Source organism: Galeopterus variegatus, unplaced genomic scaffold (genome assembly GCF_000696425.1).
Source record: "Galeopterus variegatus unplaced genomic scaffold, G_variegatus-3.0.2 Scaffold5676, whole genome shotgun sequence".
Taxonomy (NCBI): Eukaryota; Metazoa; Chordata; class Mammalia; order Dermoptera; family Cynocephalidae; genus Galeopterus; species Galeopterus variegatus.
Window position 1 is genome coordinate 33,332 of NW_007731787.1, and position 16,139 is coordinate 49,470.

Sequence of the window (16,139 nt, forward strand, 5' to 3'; positions counted from 1 at the left end):
GTGGAGCATCATGGCTTTGGGATGCTCTTTCAATTACAAGTCAGCAAACCAGACAGTTGTCATTAAGCTTCATAAAAGCACACATGAAATAAAAATTGATAATACTTAGGCCAAAGTAGAAAACAAAGTTCTTCCCTCCTCCTAAGTATGTAAAGAAGTAAAAATCATAAAAAACTTATTTTTTGTCAGTGAGTGGAAGGAGGGGAAATAGCTAAGGGTTTGGCTGCTTTCTTAAGAAGTTTGACTTAAAGAGTGGGGTAGAGGTTGAAATTGAGAGATGCAGATGAACACGCTTAGAAGTGAGCAAAATGCTTCAGTCAGGAGGATGAAGGTATAGGAGGAAAAGACCAAAAACCATGAACTGAGCCCCTAATGAGGGCTCAGATCCCGTGTCTAGATAAATGGATTAACCTGGTAACGGAAGGGCCAGAGTGCAGATTCAGGTGAGCCTATATTGTTGGTAGTGGCAAGGTGGGGGTGTCATGTGGTATCTGGTGACTTCAGTTAGTCTGCAAGGGAGAGATGAAGTTATCTACTGAAAGTGGGATGGCGGCTCTAATGAGCATGGCCACCAGAACAGTTCTGGATGCAGAAGTAGGGTGTCCGGCACAGGGTTCAGAATTATTCAGTGGAGTGGGAGTGGGGCAGAGTTTAGAGGAAAGAAGATTGGCCATGAGTTGATAATTGTTGAGGCTGACTAATGAGTGCATAAGCTTTCATTCTGCTGCTCCATTTTTGTATGATTGAAATTTTCTATGATAAAAAGTTTTAAAAGATAAAAGAGCATAGTGTTTGAAATGGCTGCTGTGGTAAGTGGAGAGAGACCTAACTAAAAGAGCGTAAAAGGCCAACAGGCTGCAGGGAGGACTTGATTGAGTTAAAGACCACAGGTTTTTTTTCTCTCTGTTTTTTTTTTTTTTTTGTCCTTTTTTGAGACCGACTGCACCGCGCTCAGCCAGTGAGTGCTGTGAGCGCACCAGTCATCCCTATATAGGATCCGAACCCATGGCAGGAGCGCTGCTGCGTTCCCAGCAGCGCACTCTCCCGAGTGCGCCACGGGCCCAGCCCCTTTCTCTCTGTTTTTAAAAAATTTTTATTTATTTTAATTGACACATTGTAATTGTACATGCTTATGGGGTACACTTTGATGTTTTGATGCATATGCATGTTGTGATGATTGGGTCAGGGTGATCGCAACCCTCAGTGTTGCCCCCGTACTGGACCGGGGACCAGCAACGGGATAGCAACCCTCGGTGTTGCTCCCGCGCCTCGCTCAGCCAGTGAGCGGGCACCGGTCCACATGTGGGATCCGAACCCTTGGGCGGGAGTGCCGCCGCACTTCCCAAGCCACGCACTATCCAGTGCGCCACCGGGCCGGCCCCACTTTGATGTTTTGATGCATATGCGTGTTGTAATGATTAGGTCAGGGTAGTTAATGTAAAACCATTACCTCATGCATTTATCATTTCTTTTTGGTGAAAACATTCAAAAGCCTCTCGTTCTAGAATTTCCCTGAAATGATTTTATTTACTTGTGTGTTTAGATTGCATTTTTCCAAAAAAGAATTTGAACATCTTTGATATAACTTGTCACATTATTATCCAAACTGTATTTTATGAAACAATAGAGTCCAAGAAGTATTCACCAACAGGATGGAAAGCACTGGGTTCCTGGTGTCTTTATCATGTGGCTTCTCAGAGCCTTAAACATAGTGACGTGCATTTTGAATCTACAGGAGCTGCCTATAGGATGCAGTGTTTCTCAAACACAATTGGCTCGGGAGCCTGTATCAAGTAAACTTCATCACTCTTTCCAGGGCAGTCGCTAAAATGGTCAACTGCCCTTTGAGCTGGCGCTGCGTACTTAATCAGTGCTAAATACTGTATGGAATAATTTATTGTGTTTGGGATTGAGTCTCTCTGAATATGCATATTGTTTCTTCAATGTCAAGTGCGTTATGGAATTTAAAATATGTTCCAAGTATTTTATGTCTTTGATATGCCAGCGTATAGCTTTTGGAAGTTAACCCCTTTGAAGAATTCTTATACATGTGGACAGTTTCCTGTAAGTGGACTTGTGCTCCCTTTTCCTTTAATCCCATTTTATAGGAAAGGGGCCACCACGAACAGAGAGACAGCTACCACGTAAACAGTCTAGTTAACAGTTTCATAGTTCCTGGCCTTTAAAATAGGCCGGAAAGAATGCAGATTTTCCTATAGTTAATAATAAGCAGGTGTTTCCAAATTTTCTATTCTCAGTTGAGCCTATTGTTAACGTAGGTGTCTATGCTCATTATTTCTGTATACTGCATTTCATCATTTCTCCGATGCCTATTTTTTCATATTTTAACATCTCTGATATTGGAATACATGTTACAATCAGTGATAAACCATGTCAAAGTTTTATCAGCAGTATTTTCCTTTCTTGTGATACATTCACTAAGATAGGATATATTGAATGTAGTTTCAAATTCCTTTAAAGATTATCAGTTGTACCTTCTCATGACCCTGTGAAATAGGAACAGAAAGTCTTCTTTCCATTTTATTCCTGAAGGAACAGACCAGAGGGAGGTTGCATTTGAAGAAAGTTTGCTGTTTGTGCTCTTGGAATCTGAGGATGGTGTGCTTGTGTGTGCGTGTATGTGTGTATGTACGTGTGTGTGTACATTTGTGTGTACGTGTGTGTGTGTGTGTGTCAGGTCCCTCCAGGTCCCTACTACGAGATTTTCTTAAGGTGTAATATTTATGAGACATTTTGTCTTTTAGGTAAGAAATGTTTTCAATATGACGGCAAAAGAGGGAAGAAAGATATCAGTCCGGGTCCTGGTCGCCGTGGGGAATGGAAATGGAGCTGCAGGTGAATGGGGCATGATAGTACATGCAGTGGTGGTGACGGTGTGGCGGAGGACAGGCGTGGCTGGCCGTGCTGTGCCAAGTCCATGGGCTTGTGCCACTGGCCAGACTTTTTCTCCTGAATAAACCTTTTAGTGGTTTGGGCTCACAAACCTTGTCGTAAGCCCTTCTGGTGTCAGTTCATAAATGCTTTGCCCATTTTTTGGGGGGGTGATTGTTCCTTTCCTTATTCATTGGTATAAGCTCTTTATAAGTTACGAATATTAGCCCTTTGTCTCTCAGATAGTTTGATTTAATTTTTAATTTTTTTCCGGACAGGAGTTTTAAATCCACAGAAGTTTTAAACTTTTATATAGCAGATTTATCAGTCTTTTATCATGTCTGGTTTTATGTCTTGCTTAGAAAGCCTTCATTAGAAGATTATAAATAAGATTTCCTGTATTTTCCTCTAGGGCTTCCATGGTTTCATTTGATTTGTTTAAGCTAGGAATTGTATTCCACATCCCCTTTTGTCCCAGGTCTCCAATGTCTTGTATGTCTCCTGAAGCAGTATTGTCTTATGTTACTTTCCTGTGTATGATTTAACAACAACATACATTCTTCAAAATAAGTAATTAATGATGGTAGCAAATAATGGGAGCATTTCCATAACTTGTGATAAACCTCAATTTCATGGGGTTAAGTATTCACAAACTGAAGAATCATTGATTTTATTTCCTGGGTAATTAAAGTCTGAATTCCATTTGAAATTTCCAGTGAAGTCATGGTTTTACTCTGTAGCAGTATATGTTTTTTCCCACCCTTTTGGGATAATCTATTTTCAAAAATGTCTAAAACCATTTGCCTTATTAATTTAGAGTATATTTGGTTTTTTAAATTGAGTATATTTAGTTTTATTTAGAGATTTGTAAAAGATAATTTTATGCATCTAACCTTGAATTTCATAAATACACCCAAATGTAATATTTCCAGAAAACCTCAAAACAGATAAGCCTCATGCTTTCCCGTTGGCTTTTGATAGGTTTTCTGTGGGTGGTAGGAAGATAAAGTGCTATGAAATACTGTAGGAGCTGAAACTTAGAATGTGGTAAAAGGCAGATTATGTGCCAAATTAACAACCCTTTTCATAATTTTGCTTTTTGTTTATAGGTTTTGCTATTGGGAAAGCCACTGAACGAAAGGATGCTTTTAGAAAAGTATGTACACATTTTCTTTGTTGACACTCACTATAAAAGACCAAGAAGGTATGTGCTAGACACTGTGGGAACCACACAAAAAAAAATTTGTCCCAGAATCTTCCCACTTGGCTTGCTGTTGAAAGTTACATATCTCATTAAAAGCAGTTTCAGAATACTTATATTCCTTTGCATCATTTTTATCAGACTTGTGATTTCTTACCAAAGTTATGAGACAGCTGTAGAAGTTTGAACACTAACAGAATGTTTGAAGATACTAAGGAATTATTGTTAATTTCTTTAGGTGTGATAATGATATTGTGATTTTTTAAAAAAATATATACTTCTAAAAAGTAAGGACTTATATTAACATTTTTACATAGGTGAAATTTTTTTATAATATTTTATAAAAAGTATTTTGGAAATCCCTGAGAAAATAAATTTCAACAAGAGATTCAGAAAACATTTTCCTTCTTTCTTTCAGGCAAAGAACAAAGCAATTCGCTATTTGCATTACATAGAACGATATGAAGACCATACAAGTGAGTGTTAGTCTTTTAAAATTTGCAGGATTGTGCTTGTTGAAGTGTGTGTGGCCGTGTATCTTTATAGGTATCATTGTGTTTCTCCGTTACTATGTTCTTACAAATATATACAATTTGGAAACAAACTGAATCTCCTGAGAAGGTTAGTAAAATGAGTGAAGTCAGAATTTGTCATTCATCCTTGGCTGGTGTGTGCTGGCTGTTTAGGGTCGTACCTGTTGCTTTGTAATGTCTGCAAGGGTGTCAAAGCCACACACATAATCTTTCTTGTGTTTATGTTTCTACCTTCCAGTATTCCATGATATTTCTTTAAGATTTAAAAGGACACGTATCAAGATGAAGAAACAACCCAGAGGTAACTAAAATACTTACCATTTGTTGAAGATAAAGTAGAGAAATTATAACAATTCCATCTGCTTCTCTGTTTTTGTTCCCCTTTACTTGAACTCATGTTGAAAACACCAAAATGGAAGGGCTAAGCCAGGCTTACAGAGGATGAGGCTCTTGGGAAATAAAAAATAATCAAGGTACACAGGCTCCCGTGAGTGCACACACTTTCCAGGAGTAATTCTAGGTGGGAAGAGCACCTTGTGAATAGGAAATAGTAACCGAGAGAGTAGTTGGGTGTGGGTGAGTGGGTACATTCGTTCTTCCTGGATTATTCACTGATGCTATTAGATGTTTCTACTCTTATGGCTTATTCAGTTCCAGCCACTTACTACTCATCATCAAGTATTGATTGAACATCTGTGAGCCAGGGCTATGCTAAGCACTGGGGATGAAAGGATGGCCCTTCAGCCAGACAGTTCAGGGTCACGGGGGTGTGATAGTCATGCGCAGTGGACTCTGGGTGTAGGATTCTTAAACATTCTGATTTTCATTTCACCTATAGATCTAGAGTGAAAAATGGTTGTTTTGTTTGTTTTGGTGCTGGCCGGTATGGAGATCTGAACCCTTGACCTTGGTGTTAAAAAATGATTTTATATAACTATAGGTATATAACTCTCAAAAAGTTGGTGTCAGAAGAGATAAAACATTATATTTAAATTTTCATATTAAAGCTCTAATATGAAATTAGAGCTATGGCTATGAAAATATGGTAGAGCTATGGTATGAAAATAAGTCAAGAAAAAAAAAATCAAATAGAGTGCCAGTTGTGTTAATATACCAGCACTTTCCTTTTGCTTTAGCTTGCTATAATTAATTAATCATCCAGATGCCTGATAAAAATCATTTATTTTGTCATTAGAAAAAGTGTTGAGTTGAATACTTAGGCATCAGGGTTTAGACCTGCGCTGTGCCACATGGTAACTGTGGCTGTTGAGCACTTAAAATGGAGCTTTTGATCTACTATGTCAAATATGCACCAGATTTCGAAGACTTAGTAGGAAGAAAAGAATGTAAAACATCTCAAAAATATTGTATTGATTACATTTCAAAATGATAATGTTTGGACATACTGAGTTAATAAAGTATATTACTAACTGGACACTAAATTAAACTCTTTGAGCCTCAAAAAAATAAAATATATTACTAAAACTAATTTTACTTTCTTAAAACTTTTATTAATGCATTAATGAGAAAATTTAAAATTACATGTATGTGTTCTGTTTGTGACTTGCATTATATTTCTGTTGGGTAGTGTTGGTCTAAACAGTGTGTCTAAAACATTTATATCTGAATGATTTTTGAAAAACTAGTCCAATTTTAATTTAATTACAGGAGTTACCTTTTTTAATCTTTCCTGTCTTCTAATCAAAGCTGAATTTTTCAGGTTTCTATATAGTTTAAACAATTAGGGTTTTATATTAGAGTGTATTAGGGTTAAATAGTTGGATTTTGAAGCTAAAACTGTGTCACACTTTATACACATTTCCTAAAACACATATACAAATAGGCATTTACTAAACTGTGTTCCTATGCATTACTATTTCTTTGAGGAGAGAGTAATAGGTGTTAATCCAAAAAAGGTGCTGATAGAGTTTGGATGTGTTGTCCCCACCAAAACTCACGTGGAAATCTGATCCCCAATGTGGCAATGCTGGAAGCTGTTTGAGCCATGGGGGCAGATCCTTCATGAATGGATTAATGCTCTCCCTAGGTGGGGGATTAATGAGTGAGTTCTTGCTCTATTAGTTCCTGCGAGAGCTGATTGTTTAAAAGATCCTGGCACTTCCCTTCTCTGTCTCTCTCTTGCTTCTTCTCGCCATGTGATCTGCTTGTACCTGCTGGCTGCCTGCTGCTTTCCATGAATAGAAGCAGCCTAAAGCCCATGCCAGATGCAGCCGTCCCAGAATCGTAAGCCAAATAAACCCCTGTTCTTTATAAATGACCCAGTCTCAGGTATTTCTGTTGTAACAACACAAACGGACTAATACAGGTGCCAAGTGGGAAAACTAGATCAAGAAAAGACAAAAAGATGTTCATGCATCTTTGTGAACATTGCAGTCTTTAATGTGCTGCTGTGCGATATGAATCTCCCAAGGAAAATAGAGAATGTGACATGCCCATACTTACTTAATCATGGACCACATCTACATTGGCTGCAGGACAGTATTTAGTTCCTTACACAGCACCGCAAAGGGTTTTTCATATAAATACATATACACATTATTTTACTTTTATTAAACAAGTGTTTTTTGACATAGGCCCTGCCTGGAAGTGTTCGCAATCAAAGTATAGTCAAATAATTACTGTAGGACTGTGACTGCTATGATATGGATATTTGTGTAGGTTCAAACCAGTGGCTACCGTTCATGGAGTGTCCACTGTGATCTAGGGGCTGTGTGTTATGCGTACCTTCCCTTGGTGTTCACTCGTAGTTCTGCTGAGTAGGTATTGCAGGGAGGAGGATCTTGCCCAGGGTCATCCAGCAGTAACAGGGTAGAGTCTGCCTCCCAGGCCCTTCCAAAGTCTGCCTTACACCTTTCATGTTCACCTCTGTCTAGGTGTGTGTTCATCTGTACGTGGATGCATTATGTTCACACGTGAACACAAGTCCCGTGTGGGGATAACTCCACACAGAAGAGCCCCGTTGTTACCTGTCTTTAGCTACTCTAGCATAGCTATGGAGTGTCCACAGTTAATTGGTTATTTCAAGTAGAAGGGTGAGTTTTAGGTGAGAATGTTATGTATTTGTATCCAAATACAGTTTTACACACAGATATTGAGTTACCATGAAAAATCAGAAACTAGAAAGCCAGTGATGTTCAACTTCTAGAGTAGATCTTTTACCTTAAATCAGGGAAGTGAGTGCCAAATTTCATGTCTGGCAAATCAAAGTGTTAAAGAGTCTAAATGGGACCTTTTGTTCTTCCTCACTCCCACCTGCACTACCAGATCCTGATCTAGGCCCTGGGGATACAGTTGTAAACGTGGAGCCCATGTTCTCCTGAGGGGAAGCGCTGGATAAGCAGGTTTCGTTGAGTGCCTGAGTGCTGTAATCAGTACGCTGCATTGGGGGGCAGGGGAGGAAGGATGCCACCACCAATGGTGTGGTCAAAGAAGCCCTCTCTGAGGAAGAGTGATTTGAGTGAGACCTTGAAGGTGAGAAGGAGCCAAAGGAGCAGAGCTGGGAGAACATTCCAGGCTGAGGAAGACCCCAAGTGCAAAGTCCTGGAGGTGGGAAAGCCAGTGTGAGGAGGGCGTCTCTAGATGATGTCAGTGAGGTGCAGGGTTCGGGCCTGGAAGGCTTTGTAGTTGTGAAGTTCTTTATTGTTTATCTTATTTTAATTCAGAGAACAGTTGAAAGAGGAGGGCTTTAAATGGGGGAGTGGTGTGTTTGGTTTGTATTTTTAAAGCTCTTCTGGAAGAGGGATTATAGGTGGACAAGAGTAGGGCAAGCAGCTGGAGAGGAGACCACCCAAGACTTAGAGGACAGCCAGGAGGTGAGAAGACAGGCCAGTAGCTAGGAAAAAATCCAGGAGAGGATTGTTACTGAAGCCAAAAGGGGAGTTTTTCCGTGAGGAGGAAGTGGATATCTGCTCAGTGCCACTGAGCCGTCCAGGAGGGTGAGAACAGATGTGTCCTTTGATCCTTAGTTAACATGAGTGTGGGGTGCCAAGAATTTTCAGGCATCTTTGTTCATCTTCAGAATAGCCCTTGTTTTTGCCTTCTGTGTTCAGGAGATTCATATATATTATCTCCCTAATCCTTATAGCATCCCACTTAAATGAGTGTCATCTTGGAAGTTCAGTAAGTTGTCAAGGGTCACCCTGCTGGGAAGTGGTGAAATCAGAATGTGAACCAGTTTTCCTAAACCCAGAGCCCAGAGCCACGGGAGAGCCTGCAGGGTTACTGACACCTGCTGCAGGCGAGTGGGCGGGTGTCTCACTTGTTTTCTCCCCTTTTCTAGGTTATGGCCTCCACTGCCACAGGGCCATCATCACCATCTGCCGGCTCATTGGCATCAAAGACATGTATGCCAAGGTCTCTGGGTCCATGAACATGATCAGCCTCACCCGGGGCCTCTTCCGTGGGCTCTCCCACCAGGTAACCCTTCCTAGGGTCTGAAACAGAAGCTCTAGTTTGTATTTCAGTTGTGTGCATTGAGACACATGTTATGGGGCCTCCTGGAGATGCTGTCCCAGGACCACCTGAGGACTTGGGCATTCTTTGCTGTCTATGGCTGCATCAGGTTGTCAAATCTACTGAAGAGTTAGTTAATGAAAATTAGCCTGTAAAAAAACACTTTGTAGGTTTCTGAAGTTACAAAATTTAGTATTTTTAAAAGACAGTGATTACAGTCTACATTTTAATATGAAAAGAATACATGCTTGTCCTAAAGCTCCAAGAGTATGGAAATGTAAAATAAAAAGAGAGAGTCCATTTTGTAATTTAGTCCCTTCAGTTGGGACTAGAGTAAAGCTCCCAGGGCACCTTTCTATTCAAGAGAAGCACAGTCAGATTTCACATTACCTGAGTAGGTGGCTCAGACTGAAACCTCAAGTAGTAGAGAACTATGAACATTAACATGGAAAGTGATTTTACCTCATACGTGGGAGCCCTGGGGTACTGCCCAGATAGCCACCCCTGCCCCCCAGCCTGGGCCTGGCTCACAATCACTCCACTCCTCGGCAGAGGGGAAGGGCTGTGACTGCATGGGCCTCCCTCTTGGGCAGCCCTCCTACCTGCCCAGCAGGGATGCCCTGTGCTTTAGAAGGGTGGGTAGGCCTTAGCAGAGGTGTATGAGCAGAGAAGACAACCAGGTTCAGTAGGCTCCATTTGCTCGACTCTGTTCACTGAGTACTTCAACAGCTTCCTGACACTTCGAGAGTGGGATGGTGGTTTTTGAATGAAATGATCCATGGAATAATTTTACATGTCTCTGTTTATGGGGAAGTTAATTAAAAGAAAAAGAAGTCTTCAGATAAAAGATCTTTTTTCAATGGCATCCATGTCTATTGGTGCTATCTAAAACATCTTTTAAAGTACTGACTTCGTACTTACTGTTACAGGTTTGTTTGATGTAATTAAGATGTGGTTTTAGATAGTATATTTATGATCAGTAGACTTGTTCTTTTATGTGATATTTTTGTTTTTCATTAGTACTTTAATTACCATGTATCATCTCTTCTAAAATGCTTATCAGTTATAAAGAGTTGCATTATTTAATGTGCCACTCAAGAAGAAAAAATGCCACCGGTTTAAGTGGCATGTGTTTGATTGTAAGATACACCAGTTTAAGTTATTTGTTTATGAAACCGCTCATCTCTTTTTAAATTTCAAACATGTATAAAATTAGAATAGTACAAGGTGGCCATAAAGTCTGGAAATGGGATTGAACATATTAGGTACTTTAATGTACTATGAGTAAACTATCTACTGAATTTATTGCTGGTTTCCAGACTCCTTTGGTCACCCTCTATAACGAATCCCCATGGCCCCTTCAGCCAGCTCATGACCAACCTTAATACCACCCCTACTTAGTCCATTACTTTGAACCAAATCTCAGACATCATTTTATTTTATCCATAAATACTTCAGTATGTATCTTTAAAAGACAAGGATAAAAAATAACCCATGATGCTATTATACCTAAAAAATTAACAATAACTCAGCATCATCAAATATCCAGTCAGTGTCCATACAATTGTATTCATTTGTCAGATTAAAAGAAATTTTTTTCACAGTTTGAGTCAGAATGCCGAAAAGTCCATATATTATATGGTTTTGCTATGTCTTCTAAGTCTCTCTTAATCTGTAGATTCCCTTCTTTTGTTTTTTTTCTTGTAATTTTTTTTGTTGAAAAAATCAGGTTGTGTCCTGTAGGTTGGTGCTGCCTAAATACCTGTGGGGTCCTTAATGTCTTCTCTGCCCTGTATTTCCTGTAAATTAGTAGTTAGATCTAGGGGCTTGGTGAGACTCAAGTTCAATTTTTGGCACAGCATGGCACATAATTAGGAGGGTTTGGTAGGCAGGAAACCAGAAGCCAAGGCCTTTCCTCCATTCCAGCTGGGGGTAGGGAGATGGGGCTGAGGTGATCCACCCATAACAGGTCTCCACAAAGCACATTACCCAAAATCAAGTGAAATGGTATTAAACTTCCTCCAGACTGTGTGTGTTTTTACTGCTCATTTCCTTCTGGCTGATGGAAGTTCCTGGTCTTTAAGTTGCAGATATACTGTGTAGACCTGACCTTGTGTTCTCAATTTGGTCTTGCCCAGGAAACCCATCAACAGTTGGCTGATAAGAAGAGTCTCCATGTTGTGGAATTCCGGGAGGAGTGTGGCCCTCTGCCCATTGTGGTTGCTTCCCCGCAGGGGCCCTTGAGAATGGATCCAGAGCCAGAAGAGGAGGTTCCAGACATCAAACTAGACTGGGATGACGTGAAGGCTGCACAGGGAATGAAGCGCTCTGTGTGGGCAGGTTTAAAGAGAGCCGCCACCTAACCTTCCCTCTGGCCTTGTACAGCCAGTGCCTCATGCTCTCTGGCACCTGGGAGAGACTCAACCCTTGTACCTTAGGATGTCTTTTTTTAGTTTTTTTGAGGAAAGTCCAACCGTAACTCCTTATTTACAAATAAATAATTAATAGCTTACATTTGTTGAGCACATGGTATTGCCAGTCTACGTGATAGGAACTTTATATACATACCTCAGTCCAAGACTACATTAAATATTCATTTAAACAAAAAGTAAATGAATTAGGGGGGAGCATGACCCAATCAATAATAATATGCACAATAACAATGCTATAATAAGTATGGCTAATGTATAGGAGGGTACTTCAAAAAGTTCATGGAAAGATTGTATTTTAATTCTATTTTTCCATGAACTCTTTGAAGTACCCTTGTATTAACCCCAATTTGTTCAAAGTGAATGTTACTAATTTTATTTTACAGAGCAGTTAAATAACTTGACTATACTGAGGAGCTGCCAAACTGTTTTTCACAGTGGCTGCACCATTTTACATTCCCATTAGCTGTGTATGAGGGTTTCCCTCCAGCCTCTCCAGTACTTGTTCTGTCTTTTGACAACAGGCATCCCAGTGGCGTGAAGGGGTGCCTCACTTGATTTGAACTTGCATTCCCCTGATTATGTTTAAGATCTTTATGGGACATTTGTATGTGTTTTTTTGAGAAATGTTTATTCAGATCCTCTATCCATTTTAGAAATTGGGTTGTGTTATTATTGACTTGTAATAGTTCTTTATATATTCTAGATACAAGCTCCCTATCAGATATATGATTTACAAGTTTTTTCCCATTCTGTGGAATATATTATTATTGTCTTATATCTTTGAGTATTTTTTCAGCCCCACTCAAGTCCTCCTGGGATACTGATGACACAAATGTTAGATCTTTTATTATAGTCCCACAAGCCTCTGCAGCTCTGTTTTGTTTTGTTTTTTCTCCAGTCTATTTTCTCTCTGTTCAGATTGGGTAATTTCTATTGTTTTATCTTCAAGGTTCACTCATTATTTTCTCTTTCCATTCTTCTCTTAAGCCATCCATTTAGTATTTTTATTTTGCCTATTGTATATTTAATTTCTAAAATTTGCATTTGATTTTTCTTTATATCTTCTGTTTCTTTGCTGAGACTTTCTTTTTTTTTATTGTTTCGAGGGTGTGAGTAATTGCTCACTGGAGAATTTTTTTGATGGCTGCTTTATAATCCTTGTCATGCAAGTAGTTCAACATCTGGGTCATGTTAATGTTGGTGTCCTTTGATTGTATTTCCTCATTCAGGTTTTAAATGTCCTAGTTCTTGGTGTGATGAGTGCTTTTGGTTGTATTCCGGACATTTTCATTGTTATATTATGAAACTCTGGAAGTTATTTAAATCTTTTAGCAGGCGTCCTCTGACTGCACTGGTGGTGGAATGAGGGTGCTGCAGGTGGAAGTCCAGGTTCCCTAATATGGCTCCCATCTAGATCTTTGCTGATACCATTCTGCCTGGAAGTGGGAGGAGCACCGCAGTGACACTGTGGGATAGGGAGAAGGCCATGTTAGGCTAGATGGTGGTAAAAGTTCTCAGCCTGTGACATCTTCAGATGAAGGTGGGGCTGTACTTTTTTTTCTGTGATATTTGGCTGGAGTAGTTATTATGTAAGAATTTTCTGTCTTACTAAGTTACCCTCCCTCCTTAAATGCTTAAATATCAAGACAGTGAACTTCAGCCAACAAAGGACAATGATCCTTTAGAAAAGGGAAATAAAATTATCCCTACTTCTCTGGAGAAAGTCCATGGTTCCAGAAAGTGTCATCCCATCAGGACCTCTTGGCCTCCCTGAGTTGAGGTTGGGAGTCCAGGGCTGTCAGGATGGCTGGAATTCACAAGGGAAAATGCCTTAGAGGAGAGTGTTGCACAGCAGAGGAACTGAGCTCTGCAGAGGGTTCCCATCAAATACTCAGTTTTGTACCAAATAGTGCATGCCTGTCAAGAAACTACCTGAGGCCAAAGAAAGACCCACCCAAAAGGATTAGAGGGAACAGTGTTGGAGCTGAAAATAGTGCCTGTTTTCAGCATCCAGTCTAAAGCCTCATATGCCAGATGGCAATGGAAAAAAATACTAAGAAGAATCTTGTCCCAGTAGTGGAAAAATCAACCATATACTAAACATAGTTGTGGTGCAACTCACAAAGTTTAAAAACAAGATCAAACTGGAAAACAGCTGTCTCTAACTGTGTTCCAGAACAAAGCTCAAGAATATAGGAATATTAAAAAATCTGATACCCAATAACATAAAATTTGCAATACCTGGCATCTAATCTCCAGTCATACAAGGGAACATGAAAACAAAACCAATAATGGGCCAGCCCATGGCTCACTTGGGAGAGTATGGTGCTGGTAACACCAAGGCCATGGGTTCGGATCCCATATAGGGATGGCTGGTTGCTCAATGGGTGAGCATGGTGCTGACAACACCAAGTCAAAGGTTTAAGATCCCCTTACCGGTCATCTTTTAAAAAATAAAAAGAAAAGAAAAGAAAACCAATAGTGATGGGAAAAATCAATGAATCAAAACTGATCCAGAAATGCACAGTGATGTAATCAGTAGACAAGGAAATTAAAACATAACTGTATTCCATCCAAAAAGCTAGAAAGAAAAATTGAACATGTTAGGCAGAGGCATAAAAGATAACAAAACAAAAAAAACCCCAAATTAAGCTAGATATGAAAGCTACAATATCTGAAATGGAGAATACACTGGATGGGGTTAACAGCAAATTGGACATCACAAAGGAGATAAATGAACTTGAACATGAAGAAAAACGCTGAAGAAGAAAAGGGGTGGGGAAGGAATTGAGGCATTAGAGAATTGTGGGACAATTTCAAGAGCCCAACATGTTAAATGGAGTCCTGAGAAAGGGAGGCAAGGCAAAATATTTGATGAAATAGTGGCTGAATTTTTTCCAAATTGATGAAAACTATAAAGCCATAGACTCAGGAAGTACAATGAGCCATATTAAACTTTAAGCCAGTGATGAAGAAAATCTTAAAAACAAGGGAGAAAAAAACAAATTAGGTGCAGAGGAACAAAGATAGAAATTGTAGCAGATTTCTAGTTGGAAACAATGCAAGCTAGAAGGCAGTGGACCAACATCTTTAATACTGAAAGAAAAAATTCCCCAGCTAGAATTCTTTGCATAGTGACAATATCTTTCAAAAATGAAGGCAAAAATGGAGGGTCTTTTAGACATAATAAAATCAGAAAGAATCAGCAGACTTGTGTTAACAATTATTAAAGGAAGCTCTTCAAGCAGAAGAAAGGTGATAACAGAAACCTGTATCTACACAAAGGAATGAAGACCACTGGAAATGGTATCTAGATAGGTTACTACTGTATGCATAAAGAATTGCATAGATCCTTTTTCCTTATTATTTAAATATCTTAAAGACATAATTGAATGTTTGAAGCAAAAATAATAGCAATGTATTGTGTGGTTGTTAACATAAGTAGAAGTAGTATGTATGATAAAAATACCACAAAGCCCGGGAGGGGAGAAATGGAAGTATGCTGTTATACAGTTCTTACATATGTAAAGTAATAATATAGTATCATTCGAAGGTAGATTGATTAAAGATGTGCACTAAAACCCCACTCTACAGGAATCAGTAAAGTAACACAGAGTTATAGCTATTAAGCCAACAAAGGGGATAAAATGCAATCTTAAAAAGAACTCAGTTCAAAAAAAGGCTAAAAAAAAAAAAAGGAACAAGGAGCAGATGAGCAAATAGAAAATAAGACACAAGATGGTAGATTTAAACCCAACTATATCCATTAATGACATCAAGTGTAATTGGTCTAAATGTGTGCATTATATCCAGTAAGTTGATGGTGCTATTGAGTTCAACTCTATCCTTAACTGATTTTCTTGCTTCTGGATCTGTACATTTCTAATAGAGGGGTGTTGAAGTCTCCAGCTACAGTTGACCCTTGAACAACATGGGTTTAAATTGTGCAGATCCACTTATACATTTTTTTTTTAAACCAACTGTGGGCTGAAAGGACAGTATTCCTGGGATGTGGGACCTGCATATTTGCAGGGCTAGCTTTTTATATATTCAGGTTCTGCTGTGCCAGCTGTGGAACTTGAGTATCTGTGGATTTGGGTATATGTGGAGTGTCCTGGAACAAATCCCTCATAGATACCAGGGGATGACTATATAATAGTGGACTCATCTATTTTATGTCACATATTTTAATGCTTTGTTGTTCAACATGTACACATTAAGGATTATGTCTTCTTAGAGAACTGACCCTTTTTTCTTTATGCAATGCCCCTTTTTATCCTTGATAATTTTCCTTGTTCTGAAGTCTGTTCTGTCTGAAATTAATGTAGCTACTTCCACTTGCTTTTCATTAAAGTTAGCATGGTCTATCTTCATCCCTTTACTTTCATTCTGTACGTGTCTTTACATTTAAAGTGGGTTTCCTGTAGACAATTTCTGTCTTTTAATTGGTATATTTAGACCATTGATATTTAAAGTGATTACAGGTAGAGAGTCTCAAATCTGAATATCCAAAATTCCAAAATGCTCCAAAATCTGAAAATTTTTGAGTTCCAATGTGACACTCAAAGAAAATGCTCATTGGAGCATTTCAGATATTCAGATTTGGGA

At 39.1% G+C, this 16,139-nt stretch overlaps 1 protein-coding gene across 1 annotated transcript; it reads left to right on the top strand.

The window, feature by feature from the left end:
* Window positions 1–2,763: 2,763 nt before the first annotated feature.
* On the top strand, window positions 2,764–11,613 carry LOC103605241 (28S ribosomal protein S5, mitochondrial). The gene is made up of 6 exons (XM_008589823.1): window positions 2,764–2,856; window positions 4,002–4,048; window positions 4,512–4,569; window positions 4,865–4,927; window positions 8,927–9,063; window positions 11,238–11,613. Exons 1-6 carry the CDS (start codon window positions 2,784–2,786, stop codon window positions 11,460–11,462), a joined length of 603 nt encoding a protein of 200 aa, XP_008588045.1. The 5' UTR covers window positions 2,764–2,783; the 3' UTR covers window positions 11,463–11,613.
* Window positions 11,614–16,139: the final 4,526 nt, after the last annotated feature.

What these genes read in the sequence shown, in the direction of transcription:
- LOC103605241 (XM_008589823.1), top strand. Translation starts at nt 2,784, where the DNA reads ATGACGGCAAAAGAGGGAAGAAAGATATCAGTCCGGGTCCTGGTCGCC. An exon ending in GAAAGGATGCTTTTAGAAAA is followed by an intron (nt 4,049 to 4,511) that starts GTATGTACACAT and finishes TCTTTCTTTCAG; the next exon opens with GCAAAGAACAAAGCAATTCG. An exon ending in GATGAAGAAACAACCCAGAG is followed by an intron (nt 4,928 to 8,926) that starts GTAACTAAAATA and finishes CCCCTTTTCTAG; the next exon opens with GTTATGGCCTCCACTGCCAC.